The 16905-nt window shown below is 47.2% G+C and overlaps 1 protein-coding gene across 7 annotated transcripts in view; it reads left to right on the top strand.

Annotated features, from left to right (window-relative positions):
- Window positions 1–14361, top strand: part of Boc (BOC cell adhesion associated, oncogene regulated) — a 78035-nt gene extending 63674 nt beyond the window's left edge. For 4 of the 7 annotated variants that reach the window (XM_017801637.2, XM_017801636.2, XM_017801635.2 and 1 more), the window contains 12 exons: window positions 1915–2222; window positions 5639–5801; window positions 6195–6305; window positions 6742–6948; window positions 7330–7511; window positions 7999–8104; window positions 8429–8551; window positions 10633–10854; window positions 11530–11747; window positions 11924–12003; window positions 12563–12753; window positions 13649–14361. In XM_017801637.2, coding sequence (XP_017657126.1) covers window positions 1915–2222; window positions 5639–5801; window positions 6195–6305; window positions 6742–6948; window positions 7330–7511; window positions 7999–8104; window positions 8429–8551; window positions 10633–10854; window positions 11530–11747; window positions 11924–12003; window positions 12563–12753; window positions 13649–13827 — 2090 coding nt within the window. In that variant the 3' untranslated portion in view covers window positions 13828–14361. The remainder of the gene's footprint in view (window positions 1–1914; window positions 2223–5638; window positions 5802–6194; window positions 6306–6741; window positions 6949–7329; window positions 7512–7998; window positions 8105–8428; window positions 8552–10632; window positions 10855–11529; window positions 11748–11923; window positions 12004–12562; window positions 12754–13648) is intronic. The other 3 variants (XM_008846993.3, XM_008846995.3, XM_017801638.2) reach the window with 3 other exon arrangements.
- The last annotated feature ends 2544 nt before the right edge of the window (window positions 14362–16905 follow it).

Here is a 16905-nt window from a genome sequence, read left to right as displayed (position 1 = left end):
TCTACATAATTGAGTTCCTGGTCAGCTGAGGCTACAGGAAAACCCTGTCTAAAAAAAAAAAAAAAAAAAAAAAAAAAAAAAAAAAAAGGAGTAAAAATGGAATGGGGACACAAAGAGATGGGGTCGTAGATAAGAGAGATGGAGGCAAAGCAGGATCCAAATCCAACAGCTTCATGTTCGGCATTTAGAGCACATGGTAATGGGATGTGGGCCGTAGTCATCGTGGGCAGCCTGACCCCTGTGGTCTTTGCAACCCACATGACCTCTCTTGGGCTAGCTCTGTGCATTGCCTGTTGCTTTCCTTGGCAGCATTCCGTATTTGGAGTATCTCTAATGTCCTTGGGACACCATTGCATCTTTAGCTTCATCCTCACAGCTTCATGATTCATGATCTCAGGGGCTCCCCACAGGGATTATGATCCTGATGCATATGCCCTGGCCTCTCAGGCTTTCCTTTGAACTCTAGGGTGGAAGCTTCCATGACCTCACAACTCTTGCATTCTGCATGCCTATGCAACCAGCATCTTACAAATGACAAGGTCTTCTGCTTGTTTAAGCAGTAAACTAACCCACTTGGACCACAGCTGCAGGGGTCTCTGGATACCTGAATGGCTGAATGGCAGGAGATACTTCTTAAGAGACCCTGTGTGAACAGGTTATCCCAGAGTTTTCTTCCCAATGCAGTCTTTCAAATGAGTTAAAACTGGTACACCCTTGAGCTGCCATGAGTGTGGTCAAGCCATTAACTGAGATGCCCTCAAGATGCCTTTTCTACTGTCTTGATGCAAAGTGTGTGACTTCTTAGTGGCTCTGATCTCTTTAACAACCATTCCCTCTTTGGCCAACTATGTTTTTCAAATGTTTGCTGCATTCCTTCTTGATCCCAATTCTCACTATAAGCCTTGTAAAAGCAGTAGGTAATAATCATGCCATTGCCTTAATGCTGTGCTACCTTGAAACTTCCTCTCCCTAATTAGTCTGTCACTTTTAAAGCAAACGTCCCACAGTCTTAGAGGATACTACAATGTAACTTGCTTCTAGTCCAGTTGCTAACAGAGTTCGTGTTCCTGTCTGAATCCTCATGAGCATAGCCTCCTGTCATTCCCATAAGCATCCCCGTCTTCTGAGCTCCCAGCAGACTCTCCCATTAAGTTCTGCTGACAGCATTCTAGAACGCCTTTAGCTTTCATATGCATTTACAAATTTCTCCTACAAATCTATTAATTCTAGAGGTTTAACAATCCCATGGTTGGTTTAGGTGGAGCTTCAATCCCATTTCTCTGGTACCAGTTTTCTGTGTTACTCGCTTTTTTCATCACTGTGACAAATAAAGCAACTTCAAGAGAGGAAAACAACTTAAGGGGAGAAAACTTAAAGGGATGGAATTATTTATTTTAGCTCATGGTTTCCGAGGTTTCAACCCAAAGTTCTTAGGTCTACTGATTTGGGGTTCATGGCAAAGGTAGGACATTCTGTGAAGGGGAGACTAACACACCATTCACCTTGTGATAGACAGGAAGCAGAGAGAGGAAGGGACTGGGAAAGGGTAACCTTCAAAAGCATGCCTCAGTGACCTCTGTCTTCCAGCTAGCCCCTATTAGTTACTGAAATAGCAGGGTCAGCTGGAGCCTGAGCTTTCAACACATATTAAACCATAACATCAGTCAAGACTCACCTCCCAAAGACACGGGCAGTCAATAGGTTGCAGAAATGCTTGTCTTCTGCCTCTGAACTGCAGCAAGAGACCTGGGCCAAGTGGCCATACTGCCTTTTCCTTCTGACAGGTTGTGTGTCACAGAGTGGGCTGATGGGTGGTCTGAGGTCTTCTCTGATTTTATTCTGTTTTCTCCCTGGCAGGTGATCAGGGCCACTAACACCTTCCTCCTTCCCTTCTCTTTCCTGCTTGGTCCTCAGACACAACCCTGAGACCCTGGCGGGATGCTAAGCCAATTGCTACCACACCTACCACACCACCCTCCAGATCCAGCAGTCCTGACCAGATGTTGAGGGAGCACCCAGGGCTGGCTAAGCCCCCAACATCAGTGCAGCCTGCTTCCCTGATGTGCCTGGGAGAGAAGGAGCAGGTGGCCCCTGCAGAGGCTCCCATCATCCTCAGCTCCCCTCGGACCTCCAAGACTGACTCGTATGAGCTGGTGTGGCGGCCTCGGCACGAGGGCAGCAGCTGGGCACCCATACTGTACTACGTGGTGAAACATCGTAAGGTACAGCCCCGGCATTGTGCCACCCCCTCTCTGTATAGTTTCCTTTTGGTGAGGCTAAGTGGGGTTCCCCTGCCTCCTGGCTTGAAGCCAGCTCAGATTGCCCCACAGCTTGATCATGCCCTGTCTCATCTAATGCCCATCCCTACCTCCTCCTGGGGAGTTGGTGGCAACAGGACATCTCTCAGAGGTCCAGGCCGAGGCTATATGTGGGCCCTAAGGTTTAAACTCTGTGCACTTAGATCAGGAAGTTAATGTCAAGCTAAAGTCCCCAGGTAGCTTATAGGCTTTCTGCTATCATCACTACCCTCCCTACCTTCCCCTGTTATTTGTTGGGTGTTGCTGGTTTAATTTGTTTTCCACCCAAAGCAAGCTCTACTTAGTACACACCTGCAGGAATACCTAACTTTGGCACGGCAAATGGTCTCTACAACCAAGAAAATAAATATTTGGGAACAAATGTTTCTCTGTGGGCCACAAATGCCCTTCCGTTCTCAGATGCTGTCATAGCTCCAGTTTGACAATCAGGCATTGGAGCCCCTGGTACATCGTTTTGTTTAGGCCTCAGCTATTTCCTCAAGGGAGGCGGAGGTCCTGTCCAGGGGATGGTATAGGAGCTGTCATGGAGGGACTTTGGAGCTGTGATTGGATGCAGAGACAGAGCCACACCAGCCCGCTCCTGGACACTGAACCCAGTGAGGAGGGCTGAGACCTTTGGCTGCCATTCTCCTTCAAAGTTGTGTAGGGAAGATGACACGAATTTCAGTTCACCACAAGGATGTTCTGTTTCTAATGCCATTAGATACTAGAAAAGTATTAATTTTGAATGGATTTAACTTTTTTACATAAGTTTTATTTATTTTTATGTATATGAATATTCTGCCTGCATGTAAGTACATCATGGACATGCAATACCATGCAGAGGCCAGAAGAGGGCGTTAGATCCCCTGGGAACTGAACTAGGATCCTCTGCAAGTCCAGCCAGGGCTCTTAACCTCTGAGCCATCTTTTTAACCTTGGATTAAACTTTTTATTAACAGTAGCAGACTGTAAATAGTGAGTTTTTAAGCATTTAGGTTAATTTTGCTCATAAAAGTGCTATGTGTACTTGGTAGAAAATATTGAAATCATGAAATGGAACCAAAAATATTTTTCCACTTTTTTAGACTCTACAAGCAAACAAGAAACCAAGACTGCCCTTGCACAATGCATTGTGCTGGCCGTCCAGAAGCCATATCCAGGCTGAAAACCCCACTGTCTCCTCACATTCTGTCCTTTCCTTTTTCCTTCACTTACCTTCCCAGAAGACCTAGGAATGGAACAGGTTCACAGAAATCTGAAATGGTCATAAAGGTACCTAAGGCAGAGCAGCACCCTGTTGCCCCATGCAGCCTCCCTTGTAGGCCCACAAGCCATTCAGCCTACTGCTCAAGCAACAGCAAAAGTGCATGATAAGAAACAGCCTTGTTCAGCCTGTGTTCCAGGGCAGGGCTGGTCCCGAGTCTTATTTTCCTGTGCAGCTGGACACCTCCCTGTGAATTGTAGACAAAGATCAAGGAAGGCCAAACATCCATGATACCCAAGAGACAAAAACTAGCATGAGAGAAAGAATAATATTTTTCAGGCCAATAGGTGGCCTTGAAACTATGTCCCATAACAGGCAAGCGGGCAAAGACCTTGTGGTGGCAATCCGGAAATGCCAGGCTGAGGCTGCATTCACCCTCACAGTGTGTGTGACAGTGACAAATTACCCTTGAATTTTTTATTTTCATTTCTGGGTCTCAGTAGAAGTGGGAGGCCTGTGCTGGGAGGGCAGAATGGTGCAGAGAAGTGAGAGTTGGGACAGGGCCCCTGCTGGTCTGGCTTCCATTAGGCACTGGCCTGTGGAGCAATTGAAGTTTTTAGATGGCCATTGCCAAGGCAGAAATTATATCTTGAAAACATTCCTGCTTGTGGAACTAACATATCTTAACACTCATCACCCAGGAAAAAATTCTGAATTCAAGTCTACATTGTTGCCCCCTCCCCACCCCCCTTCTTTTTTGGGAGATTTGGAATTTTTCAACTGATTTTCACTTTTTTATGTGCATGAAGCAAGACTCATTTCCTGGTCCACTACAGACCCCGGGCTACTGTGTTTGGGTTTCCAACACCACTGGGGATTCTCAGTTTGTGAAAACTTCTCCCCTTGGAATAAATCCTGGCAGCCCAACGCTAATGAGCCCAAACCATCCCCCTGCCTTGAATGGTAGGTTTTGTTCTGTACTGGAATACTCTGCTTAGGGATAAGAGCTCTCCCCACCAGCTGTCGTCTTCCTTCCTCAAACCCCAGCTTTCTATTCTGATAGGCTTTCTGAGATGCACAGAGCAGGCCACTAAGTCTTTGTCCTATAAGGCAGTAGGTGACATGAACTAATCTCTCATCCTGGGGTGCCTAGAGCACTTTCATTAGTTTTTTAGAGAACTAACAATTAAAAATTCATTTATAATCATTAACATTCATCCTGTTTTTAAGTTCCAGGCAAGGACTCAGAGCAGGAGCAGAGAAAAAGAGAATTAAAATAACACGGGTGCGCTCACATACATGCAAGCAATACACTCATACACATAAAATAAAAAAAAAATAAGTAAAAGGAGAAATCTCACAGGTGAAGAATATAGAGGGTGTAAGGGGAGAGGCCAGGCATTTGTTGGGAATCTTAGCTGTGCCAGAGTTCTGAGATGCTGTATTTGCCTCATTTTAGTAACAAATAGCTCAGGGCTCAGAGACTAAGGGAGCTTACTCAGAGTTACATGATCAAGACTTGAACTCAGGGCTTCTGCTCCCAGATGCTTCTTTCTAGAAGGTTACCTCCAGAGAATGCTCTTTGGAGTCAAGTTAGGATTTCTGGGCTCACTAGCTCTGCAGTGTTGAGCAAATTCCTCATCTCTCTACGCTTAGTCTCCTCACTTGTGATCTGGAAACAGTGTAGACTGATTGCTTAGGGTTATGCTCACACAGCGAGGACCAGAACACGGTACTGTTTCTGCTGTGATGGCTTTTGCTCTCTGTTCTCACCTCTCATTAGAATATAGACTGAAGGACCTGTTTTTGGCTCAGTACACAAGCAGAGAGAAAGTTAGATGTGAGGCTGTGGAAGCTGTGGGGGCAGGAAGCCTTTAGAGAAGCTCCCAGCAGTTCCCAGCAGGCCTTCTGGCTGGCTGTCCTTGCTGAGCTTCCTTGATGGGATCATTTCATGAGGGACCAGGAGGACTTTCAGAGCTCTGCAGTCCCACCTGCCCCAACCTGCTCCCAATTTGGCCCATGGTCCTTTCTTCTGCCCCTTGGGCTCAGGCTTAGTTGTGCTTTACTCAAAAGCTGCAGCCTATTGGCCACACTAGGGGAAGATGCTGGTCCTCACCCCGGTCACCTTCTCCAGCAGGTCACAAATTCTTCTGATGACTGGACCATCTCTGGCATTCCAGCCAACCAGCACCGCCTCACCCTCACCAGGCTTGACCCTGGAAGCTTATATGAAGTGGAGATGGCAGCCTATAACTGTGCTGGTGAGGGCCAGACGGCCATGGTCACCTTCCGAACAGGTAAGGTCAAACATTGTACTTAGCTCAGGATTTCCAGAGGCCCAAATGAGTTATAGTAAAATCCTGTTCAGCTTGTGCAGCTTTCGCCTGCAGTTCTTTCCTCCCCCTCGCTGCCTCTGTGGGTTTACGCACCCAGGCGCAAGTGCCACCTCTCATCAAGAGAGTGATCAGCAGCCTCCTGGCATCCCTCTGCCCCTCCTTCACACAGGAACCAGTAGCTGCACCACAGTAGAGTTGGCCAAAGCTGGGAATCAGACCACACTTTTCAGTGTCCCATGTGCCTGTTGTATCACCTTATCAGCCCTTGGCAGATTTTCTGGCAAAAAGGACTTTTCATAAGGGAGAGCTCCTGCAAGTTCTATCCCTTGCTGATCACAACTCCTTCTCACCCAGGACGGCGGCCCAAACCTGAGATCGTGGCCAGCAAGGAGCAGCAGATCCAAAGAGATGACCCTGGTGCCAGCCCCCAGAGCAACAGCCAACCTGACCATGGACGCCTCTCCCGTAAGCCCAGCGGCAGTGAGGGTGGGCAATGAACAGTTAGGACAAACTGTCACAGAGGGCTTGTTGCTGCAGGTTGAATGAGGTTAGGGTTCTGTAAGCCAGGAGTTATGGTGACATTGTCTTGGCATCTCCCTAGTGAACCACAATGAGAAAGTATAGATTCGAGTTTTTCAAATGAAAGACTGGCATCAGAGCCTTGAATTACTGAGAGTGTGGGTCCAGAGAGCAGCTCTGCTGTTGCAGAAGTACAGGTGAAGAACTGTTAGCTGCAGTGTTAACATATCTCCCAAGCAGGTGGATGTGATGCAAACAAGTGGGTCAAGGGTGGTGGGGAGGAGCAGGCCCTGTCAGGGTCAGGCCAGGTCCAGTCAGAATAGAGCATCAGCTCATGATGTCCCTGATTTCTTCATCTTTCCTCTGGGGGTGGTCTTCCCAGCCCCCGAAGCTCCAGACAGACCCACTATCTCCATGGCCTCTGAGACTTCAGTGTATGTGACCTGGATTCCCCGTGGGAATGGTGGCTTCCCAATTCAGTCCTTCCGTGTGGAGTACAAAAAGCTGAAGAAAGTGGGAGACTGGATTCTGGCCACCAGTGCTATCCCTCCCTCACGGCTTTCTGTGGAGATCACAGGTCTGGAGAAAGGTAGGGGCCTGGCCTTTCTCTTGCCTGCCTAGCTGCCTCTGGACCAGTGGAGGAGGAGCGGGGAGGAGAGGAAGGGGAGAGGAAGGAGATCGGGGGAAGAAAAGGAGGGGAGGAGAAGGAAGGAAAATGGTCTTCCCTTGAGGAGGAGAGAGGAAGAATTGAGGATCTTCTCTTAATTCCGTTCTTCCCCACCAGCATGCTCATGGAAATGCAGCTGGTGATGCTTCCTCAGTTCCATCTGATGAGGATGAGTGTTCTTATGAGAACCATGAGACATCTTTGAGGAAGAGTCCACCAGCTCTCTCTGGTCTGGGCCTTGCCTTGGCTGGCATTTGGGGAGTCAACTGTATTTCATGAGTTCAGGGAGGATCTCTCTCATAGGTACCTCCTACAAGTTCCGAGTCCGTGCTTTGAACATGCTGGGAGAGAGTGAACCTAGTGCTCCTTCCCGGCCATATGTGGTATCAGGCTACAGTGGCCGAGTATATGAGAGGCCCGTGGCAGGCCCTTACATCACCTTCACTGATGCCGTCAATGAGACTACCATCATGCTCAAGTGGATGGTAAGTGGCTTGGCCATGAACACAATGAGAATGTCCCTCCTCCTACCTGACTGGGAGCTGGCCTTTCTATATAGTACATCTGAAAGCCCCTTGGTGGATCTGGGAGGGTGGTGGTTGCCAGACCTGCTGTTAGCAGTCTTTCCTGACCTGGTTCCCACTTTCAGATTATATCTCACCGTCCTTCCTGCCCTTCACCTGACACCACAGGGAATCCCAGCACTTGTTCAGGGCCGCTTATGTGTCCAGGGAGGCTCAGAAAGGCTTTGGAGAAGTATAATTTTTTCCATATCTCTAAAAGCTCAGGGGTCTAATAATGCCTGATCTTTGTATCCTTCTTCAGAGAGCCTGAGGGACATCTTCACAAATATTTTCTGGGGCTCCATGAAATTGAAACACTGTTCTGGGGAGAAGTTTCCACAGCCTGGTGGTTTTGCTCTGATGAGTTCCCTGATCCACTGTAAACATGTTTCTTCTCCATTCCCTGCAGTACATCCCAGCGAGTAACAACAACACCCCCATCCATGGCTTTTACATCTACTACCGACCCACAGACAGTGATAATGACAGCGACTACAAGAAAGATATGGTGGAAGGTAAGAGGCTTTGTTGACTGATTTCCTTCCCTGGCAGTGGGGTCTGGGTCTTGGCAAAACCTTGTGAATCATAAAACCTAGCTCTGTGCTCCTTGTCATTGATTCATCATGGCACACATGAGGCTGTCTAGTTGAAAACCCATCTGCTTCTTTTTCATGACCATAGGATGGCAGGCACATGGCGTCACTCAGAAAATTCTCCCCTGTGTATCTCCTGTGTCAATCAGTGGCACTAGCTTAGACAAACAACCTTGTTTGTCTGTGGGATTGAGGCCAAGCAAACAGCATATGCTTCACCGTGGCAACCCTCCCTTTCCTTCCCAGGGGACAGGTACTGGCACTCCATCAGCCACCTGCAGCCGGAGACCTCCTATGACATTAAGATGCAATGCTTCAACGAAGGCGGGGAGAGTGAGTTCAGCAATGTGATGATCTGTGAGACCAAAGGTGATTGTCCTTGGGTCCCCCCTCTTCCAGCAGAGTGGGGCAAAGTCACTCTTCCACACCATGCTGGTATCCCTTGCCAAGAAGACCTCTTATTTTCCAAATAGCCCAGACTTCATCATTTGTCACTTTCTTGTTTGCTTGTGCTTTCTGCTAATATGAGTGGGCTGCCCTTATCATGGCATCAAGAACTTGGGAATTAAAACCCACAAACTCATTAGGAATAGAAATATTCTTAAGATAGAGCATTCTATAAATACTATATTTCTTGGTGTTTGGTTCATCTATTGGTTAGTTTACCTGCAGCCTGGTGAATGAGAAGGAAACTATTGGGTATCTTGAGTAAAGTTATACAGCCAACATAGCGGTCGTAGAGCCTGCTTCAGACCAAGATCATCTAATTAAAGGCTGAGGCTCATGTCCACACTAAAACATGTTAAACATATGCACATAATTACTTTTAATATGTGCACATTAGTCAGGCAAGTCTGTGTCATTATTTCCATTTTTAAAATTCTCAGTATGACATAAAGCAGGTGTATTACCAAGAATATAATCAGAAAAATCACAAAGGAATGAGAGAAAGTATCACTCCCCCATCACTGAGGCAACAGCATCCTCTCCCACTGCATTGCCTTCAGTCATTGATTCATAAATACTGACAGCTCGCCATCCACTGCCCCAGCACACCTGCCTCTTCTGTCATGTGCAGTAAAAGGGAGGGGAAGATGTGCACACAGCCCAAACGCTTCTTTTAGTACGGAGAGTGCCCAGGGGAAATACAGAGCTTCAAATGGACTTCTGGAAGGACTGAATCTTCAGGCTGGAATGAGGAGGAGTGCCTGGGGGGACACGCCAGTGGGAGGAGGATGAGGAAGGGTAACTCAGGAAAGAGGCCAGAGGTGTTGATGGGAGTGACTGAAGGCTGGAGGGAAGAGCTTGTGAACTTGGCAGAGACTGAGGTGGAAGAGCATGTATTTGCTGAGATGGGTCATGTGTGAACTGAGGGGCGAGAACTGGAGCCTGGAAGTAAAGATGAAAAGTTTGTGATAGTTTTAAGGAGATTTTGTCAGCATCAGGGCTGATGGCGTGCTGGGCTGGGACAGAGTAAAGGGACTGAAAAGCAGGTGTGGCTGTGAATGGAGAAGACAGGCAGAGAAATGAACCACATGCAGGAGAGTTTCTGAGTGTTCAGGCCTCTGGATCTGCTGAAATGTTGTCCGATGAAGCATGTCTCCTGTCTCCAGAGTCTTTGGGACATAGGACTTGTGGGATTACACAGATTGCATATAGACTAGGAAGAACTGGGGCCATCTCCCACTATCAGAGGAGGCAGGAAGCTAGGTGGTGGAGATCGGGAGGCTGAGGGAATTCCGAGTAGTCTGTGAAAGAGTTGTTGCAGGTACTTAGCGGAGCAAGCCCCAGTGAGGAGCATGTGATTAAACTGTACACCTTTCATCTCTCGTCTACCAATTATATCTGTGCCACTGACTCCTAAAATGTCCATCTCCTCAGCAACCCAAGCTAATAACCTAGTACTTCACAACCCTTAGTCTCCCTAGGAACAGCAGATTTGTGGGAAAGTACTTTTGGAGGTCTTTCCAATTCTTTTGCTGATTCAATGCATTTTAATTGCTCTTTCAGAAACCACTTTATTACCTCTGTCTATTCTGACCCCAGTGCTTGGCTCACAAACATGTATTTTTGCTGGGTGTGGTGGTGCACACCTTTAAGTCCCAGCACTTGGGAGGCAGAGGTAGGTGGATTTCTGTGAGATCAAGGCCAGCCTGGTCTACACAGTGAGTTCCAGGCCAGTGGAGCTACAGTGAGACTGTCTCAACAACAACGAACACCGTGTATTTTTGAAATAGAAGTTTCAGGTCATCTCAACACCAAATTTCACATTAGGTACCAGTGTTGTGCTAAGTAGGGACATGACTGAAATCAGGGACATTGAGGTCCTATCTTGTGTGCTTGACCCCATTTCCTATACCCATGGAATTGGGGTATTTTATTTTTCTGTTTGTTTTGAAGAAAATGACAGAGAAATAAGACATTGATGTGAATTTTATCTACAATTGCAGCTCGGAAGACTTCTGGTCATCCTGGTCGACTCCCACCCCCAACTCTGGCCCCTCCACAGCCCCTGCCCCCAGAAACCATAGAGCGGCCAGTGGGCACTGGGGCCATGGTAGCACGTGCCAGCGACCTGCCCTATTTGATTGTTGGGGTTGTTCTGGGCTCTATCGTCCTCATCATCGTCACCTTCATCCCCTTCTGCTTGTGGAGGGCCTGGTCTAAGCAAAGTGAGTAACACTCCTCAGTAGAGAGAAAACAGGCTAGGGATGGAGAAGGGCCCCCAGCTGACCAACAAGGCCTGTGCCCATTTGGGTCAGGTGGGCCAGCTCCACATTCCTGGCAGCTCCCAGGTGCCCCAGAGGTCCCACAGGATCAGTGAATAACCCAAGGTTGTGCCATTCCCACCTGGGTCACGCACCTCCATTGAGGGCAAGTGTCCTCCACAGCGCTGAGACTTGGTGTTTATCTAGGTCCATCTTGTCTTAATGCCCAAAGTTGTTTCTTGACCTGGTTCATAATCGAATGGCCCCTGCCTCTTCCTTTACACATTTCTGACTCTTCTGTCCATCTGGAGCTGCCTTGAGCCTTCTCCTCATCCCAGGCTAACCTGACTCTTGCCCACTTATTACTGCTTTCCTGCAACTGACTTCCTTTCCCTTTCACTTTCACTCACCACCTCTCCCTTAAACCATTGTTCCAGTGCCTCTACTCTTCCCACTTTAAAAAAGGCTAAATGTTAGGAAGGAGTGGGTGACAGGAAGATGGAAAGTCTTGTCTATCGCTTGAACAGTGCCATCTCCCTGCCTGTTTCATCTGATTTCCATGCAGTCAGGAATGTGGGACCTGTTCCAGCTGCCGGAGATTTCCTTAGCCTAAGTATACCTCTGTCCCCATTCTTCTAGAACACACAACAGACCTGGGTTTTCCTCGAAGCGCCCTTCTCTCCTCCTCCTGCCAATACACTATGGTGCCATTAGGAGGACTTCCAGGCCACCAACCCAATAGGCATCCCTACCTCAGTGGCATCAATGGACGGGCCTGTGCCAGCCGAATGCATGGAAGCAGAGTGGGCTGCCCAGGCAGCAAACCTCAGCAGCACTGCCGAGGGGAGCTTCCACAGGTAACATGTTCCTGGGTGTGGGGCCCATCTGTGGTGTGGGACAAGGAGGCTACCTCTTGGGGCTTCTCCCTTATCCTGGGCTGCTGGGCCAGGCTGCGTTTAGTCAAGCACAGCTGAATGAACACTGGAAAGTTCCCTGGACTCTGCATGAACTTTGTGTTACTCTTTCCTTCAAGCAGCAGGAGGACACCAACAGCCTGCTGCGGCAGACCATCATTGTCAATGGATATGACCCCCAGAGCCACCAGGTGACCAGGTAATTGGGCCCCTCCTGTCCATGCTTTTATTCTCAAGCCCCAAAGCCTCCTTTTGTCTTGAGCTCCTCAAGTCTAAGGTCATCACAGCTGAGCAGCACTTGATCCCAAGTTTGCCAGTTGTGCTCCCTGCAGCTCTTATCCTATGGGCAAGGTGCTGTGTTCACAGTATGATGCCCTTTTGTTTAGAGGCCTCAGTTGTTTCTCAGAATCTGTCCATCACTGGAGCTGCCGAAATCACTGCCAGAGGTTTCCTTGGCCTAAGTATACCTCTGTCCGCATTCTTCTAGAACACACAACAGACCTGGGTTTTCCTCAGGTGTGAGGAAAACCAGCTTTTCCTGAAAAGGTGTGACCAGCTTTTCCTGAAAGGCCCTGGACACCCAATCTGCAGCCTCCCACATGGAATTAACTATATGTGTGTGTGTGATGCTTGGGGTACCTCTTGATGTTCATAGGGCAGCAGTGCTTGCTGAGTCCCTCAGATAGGGAAGGTGCCAGGACAAGGAAGTCCAGGCTTTGCTCTGCCTCACCTACCCAATCTGGTCTTGTACAATGCAGGGGCACCAGATCTAGCCCAGACGAAGGCTCTTTCTTATACACACTTCCTGATGACTCAACTCACCATCTGCTCCAACCTCAAGATTGCTGTCACCTCCAGAAGCAACTTGTCACTACACGTCAGGCAGCAATAAGGAGGGCACCTGAGGGTCCTGGGCTGGAAGCTTCGTGGGACCCTCCATTTCATTCAGGTCAGCCATGGGTAGCAGGGAAGAATTGCCTGAGGAGGTCAACCCATAAACCAGTAGTGGCTTGGAGGCGAAGGGACAAGTCTTCAAGGAAGTGTTTGGGAGTGAGGGTAGGTGGCCACTCTCCTTTGCTGCTAAAAGCCTGGAGGTCCACGGAGCTACCAGCTGGTCTGACTCCAACACTGCAGCAGCTCTGGTCCTCAAAGGAAGAAGGGTGTCCTCAGTTCCAAAGGAAAAAGTCCATTTGGTCTCTGCATTGCAGAGCCATTCACAGATTCTTTCTGCCTCTCATTACACTAAGGCATCTCTAATCCCTTGCCTTGTTGAGTCATGTCTTAATTAGGAAATGATTCTCATCAGTCATCAGAGTCAACTTCATACACACACCATCCAAGTAACTCTGTGTGTCCACAGAACTTGTTCTCCTAGGGGCTGGGGGCTGCCCATGCCACTCTCTCCCATATCTCCCCCTGTGCCCACCTCTAGAAAACTTCAGGGGCTTAGTTGGGGCACATAGTGCTTCAGAGGGTTGGCTGGTATTTCTCAGTTTCCAGGGTGTGTATGTCCTTCTCATGTCCATCCTGGACCGTATCTCTAGGACATTAGAATCTTAAAAGGCAGTCAGCTCCTAGAGCCAGACCCAGAAAACAGGATTAGACTGGATAAAGGGAGTGGATTGTGAGGTAGACTCACAGCCGAATCAAGACAGAGCTGAGGTTCCTTCTGTGTTTCATGGATATAGCTGAGGCCAACTTCTCCAGGGTACAAGCCCAAGTGCTTAAGAGGCTAAGGTCTCTGGTCACAAAATAGGTGGCTAGTAAGTGACTAGCTCTTACTACAGATGTCCCAGAGCTACTTAGTCGATCTGAATTTTAACATTTTGTACCTTTTCCCACAGGGCCCCGGTGCTGCTTGGGTCTTGTACCAGTTGAAGAGGTAGACAGTCCTGATTCCTGCCAAGTGGGTGGAGGAGACTGGTGTCCCCAGCACGCTTCTGGAGCCTACATACGACAGGAGCAGCTCTCTCCCAGCCCGCCAGTTCATGTGTCTTTTGAAACACCACCTCCCACAATTTAAGCTGAAGCCAATATCCCAGAAAGACTATATATTGTTTTTTAAAGAGACAGAGAAAATTGGTATTTATTTTTCTATTATAGCCATATTTATATATTTATGCCTTTGTAAATAAATGTATATCTGTTTTTATAATTCTGGAGAGACATACAGGCTCCTCCCCTTTGAGGAAGGAAACAAGCCATAACAGTACAAGGAAAGGGTCACATCGGCGGACTTCGGATGTCACAGAACCTGCAGCGCCTGGGGCTGCAGGAGGCCCTCAGGTGAGTTGACTGGAAGGATTCTACACACACACTGTCATGAAGAGCACCAAGGAAAAGCAAGGGCCATGTATTGCAGACGGAAGCCACCAAAGATGGCTGGATCTGGTGGCCCAGGAAACGTTTCCAAGATGCCATGAGAACAGACCCAAATGTGTACAGCACTCTAAGCATTAACAAACCATCTAGAATCAGTAATCTGTGGCAACATATCTCTGTAAAAACAAATACTGTACCTTCTAAATAAATGTTTAGTCTTCCCTGTAACCGTCAACTTAGTAATGTATGAGTCAGCACTTTCTTTAGACGTTAGAATTCCATCTTTGAGTAGCTGAAGAAAACAGCCACTTGTGATGATTTCTAATCTATCAAGTGATAAATCTGGAAATGGTAGCAGATGCTTTTTATAGTTTTGTCTTTTTAAACACTGAACATCGCTTGTGTTTGGATTAATGTAAAATGGCATTAATAACTGTTTACTCCAAGAGAGCTCTGTTACAGGGCAGGCAAGGAAAGAAGATTCACAGTTCTCTTACTGACTGGGCTTGAAGTGAGCTTCAGCGATGTTGCAAGAATGAAGCTAATCCTTCTTATGTAGTTACGTGTGTTGAAAACCAAATATTTCCTCCAAAATACCATTTAAGTACTATGCTTCTTGAATATATGGTCCCTGATAAACTCATTCCCCTTCATTCTAAAGACACATCACCACTACTGGAATAGATGACTTCAAACCAATATTTAGTGTTGTCTCAACAAAGGACCATTCATAGATTTTTTTTTTTAAGTGAAAACACAAAACTTTTCTGTGTGGAACTGGACCCAGGTGGATGGAAACCGAAGTTTTCAGTGGAAGTCTTCGGAGACTTTGAGTTTTCAGTGTGTGTGTGTGTGTGTGTGTGTGTGTGTGTGTGTGTGTTTGGGGAAGGGGACAGTGTAGATTTCAGGATAATGGAGAGTTGAAATACCACTTGATATATTTAACCTTATTAAGAGTTGTACCAGACCCCTTGCTTCTACTTAGAGAAATTGATAAACAGGATTCTAGGAAAGCCTAGGGAGTCTTCAGATTCTGGCCAGGATGAGTCCACCCTCTGCTGGCCAGAAGGAGTACCACACTTGCTCTTCTGTAGATTTGTATCCTTTTCCCCTGAAACAACTAATCTGAGAAAGAGTGCTCATCAAAATGCAACATGATTTTCAGGAAAGCAGGATTTTAAAAGCAGCAGTTGAAATAGCTAAGACACATAGGAACTGGAGGGATGGAGAGTAGAGCTGGGCAGAGAAGAGATGTGGTTTCAAACACTAGCATAGAGGGCCTTAGAGGGCACCTCCAGGGTGTGCAGAGCTGATGTTCTCAGTCTTTGCTTTGCTAATCCATCTCAAATCTGAGCTGTCTTCTACCTGCCAGGCTAATAGGAGCTTTAAAAATATTTTACTTTTCCCTTCTTCCTAATCTAAAGTAATTCTCAGTGGGCTTTGGTGAATGTCAGTAAATAAAATCAACACGTAAACTCCCTGCTTCCTGCACAGGACTAGAGTGTAACAACATTGAATGATTTGTATCTAAAACAAAGCCCTGGGACCTAAAACCAGAAAACACTCTGATTCCTGTTAAATGAGGTAAAGGTAGGTGTTTATCTTAGTTGCAGGAAAGAAGAAACAGGTTAGGATATCAGGCTTTAAACTATTACCTCAGAAAATGAAATAGCTTGGATACTGATTTTCATTGCAGTGTGTGTGTGTGTGTGTGTGTGTGTGTGTGTGTGTGTATGTTTTAGATTTGGCTTGTTACTATTATTGTAACACTTGAATATTTTGATTTAGTCTGCCATAGCTACATAAATTACTAAAGGACAGAATAAGACATGGTGGGTGGGAACTGGTAGGGGTGCAGAGGTCAGCTGGTGGCTTAACAGACCTCTGTGGCACGAATCCCCAGTTACCATAGGCTGACTGAATAGAAAAAAGGAACTGCTTCCACCATAAAGGGGTGAGAAAGGGCTGGACTTTATGCTTTTTCTAACAATGCTGAGACCGGTGATACTGTGGACAAAAGTTAAAATGGCTAGAGTCACTGTAACAACCCACAAGTAACTCAAATACAGGTGGAGATTTTCCTTCATTCACAAGGGAAGGCTGTCCCTGAGAGCACACAAGAGGTATGCATGTGCACTCTGAGGAGCAGGACAGCCTTCTAGCTACCTCCTGCCCTGGTGAGGCCCTTATGTTTGAAGTTTAAATTCCTAAAGACTTAGGGCTCACACTTACTATAGATTCAACACTATATCTACAATCAAACAAATGAAACTGAAGCTATTGATACATCATTTTAAATTATTTAATTTTATATGTACAAGTATTTTGGCCACATATATGTAAGTGCACTGCATGCGTGCAGTGCCTACAGAGGTCAGAAGAGAGCATCAGATCCCAATCCCACAGGACTAAAGTAACAAGCGGTTGTTAGCTGCCATGTAGGTGCTGGGAATTGATCCCAGGTCCCCTGCTATAATGGCAAATGCTTTTAACTGCTGAGCCATCTTTCCAACCCCCTATTGGTACACCTTGTCCAATTCAAGATAACTTTGAAATAACGGTTATCAAATCCCAGATATGCTGAATGAATCCCTAAATAGTGAAGATTTTTAGGGGCTGGAGAGACAGCTCAGTGGTTAAGAGCACCAACTGCTCTTGCAGAGGACCTGGGTTCAATTCCCAGCACCCACATGGCAACTACATTCCGTCCTTAACTCCAGTTCCAGGGGAATCCGAAGCCCTCTTCTGATCTCCGCGGCATTGCAGGACACGGGTGCAA

The sequence above is a fragment of the Nannospalax galili genome, unplaced genomic scaffold, assembly GCF_000622305.1.
Source record: "Nannospalax galili isolate Female #2095 unplaced genomic scaffold, S.galili_v1.0 scaffold743, whole genome shotgun sequence".
Taxonomy (NCBI): Eukaryota; Metazoa; Chordata; class Mammalia; order Rodentia; family Spalacidae; genus Nannospalax; species Nannospalax galili.
This window is presented reverse-complemented; position numbering and strand designations above follow the sequence as displayed.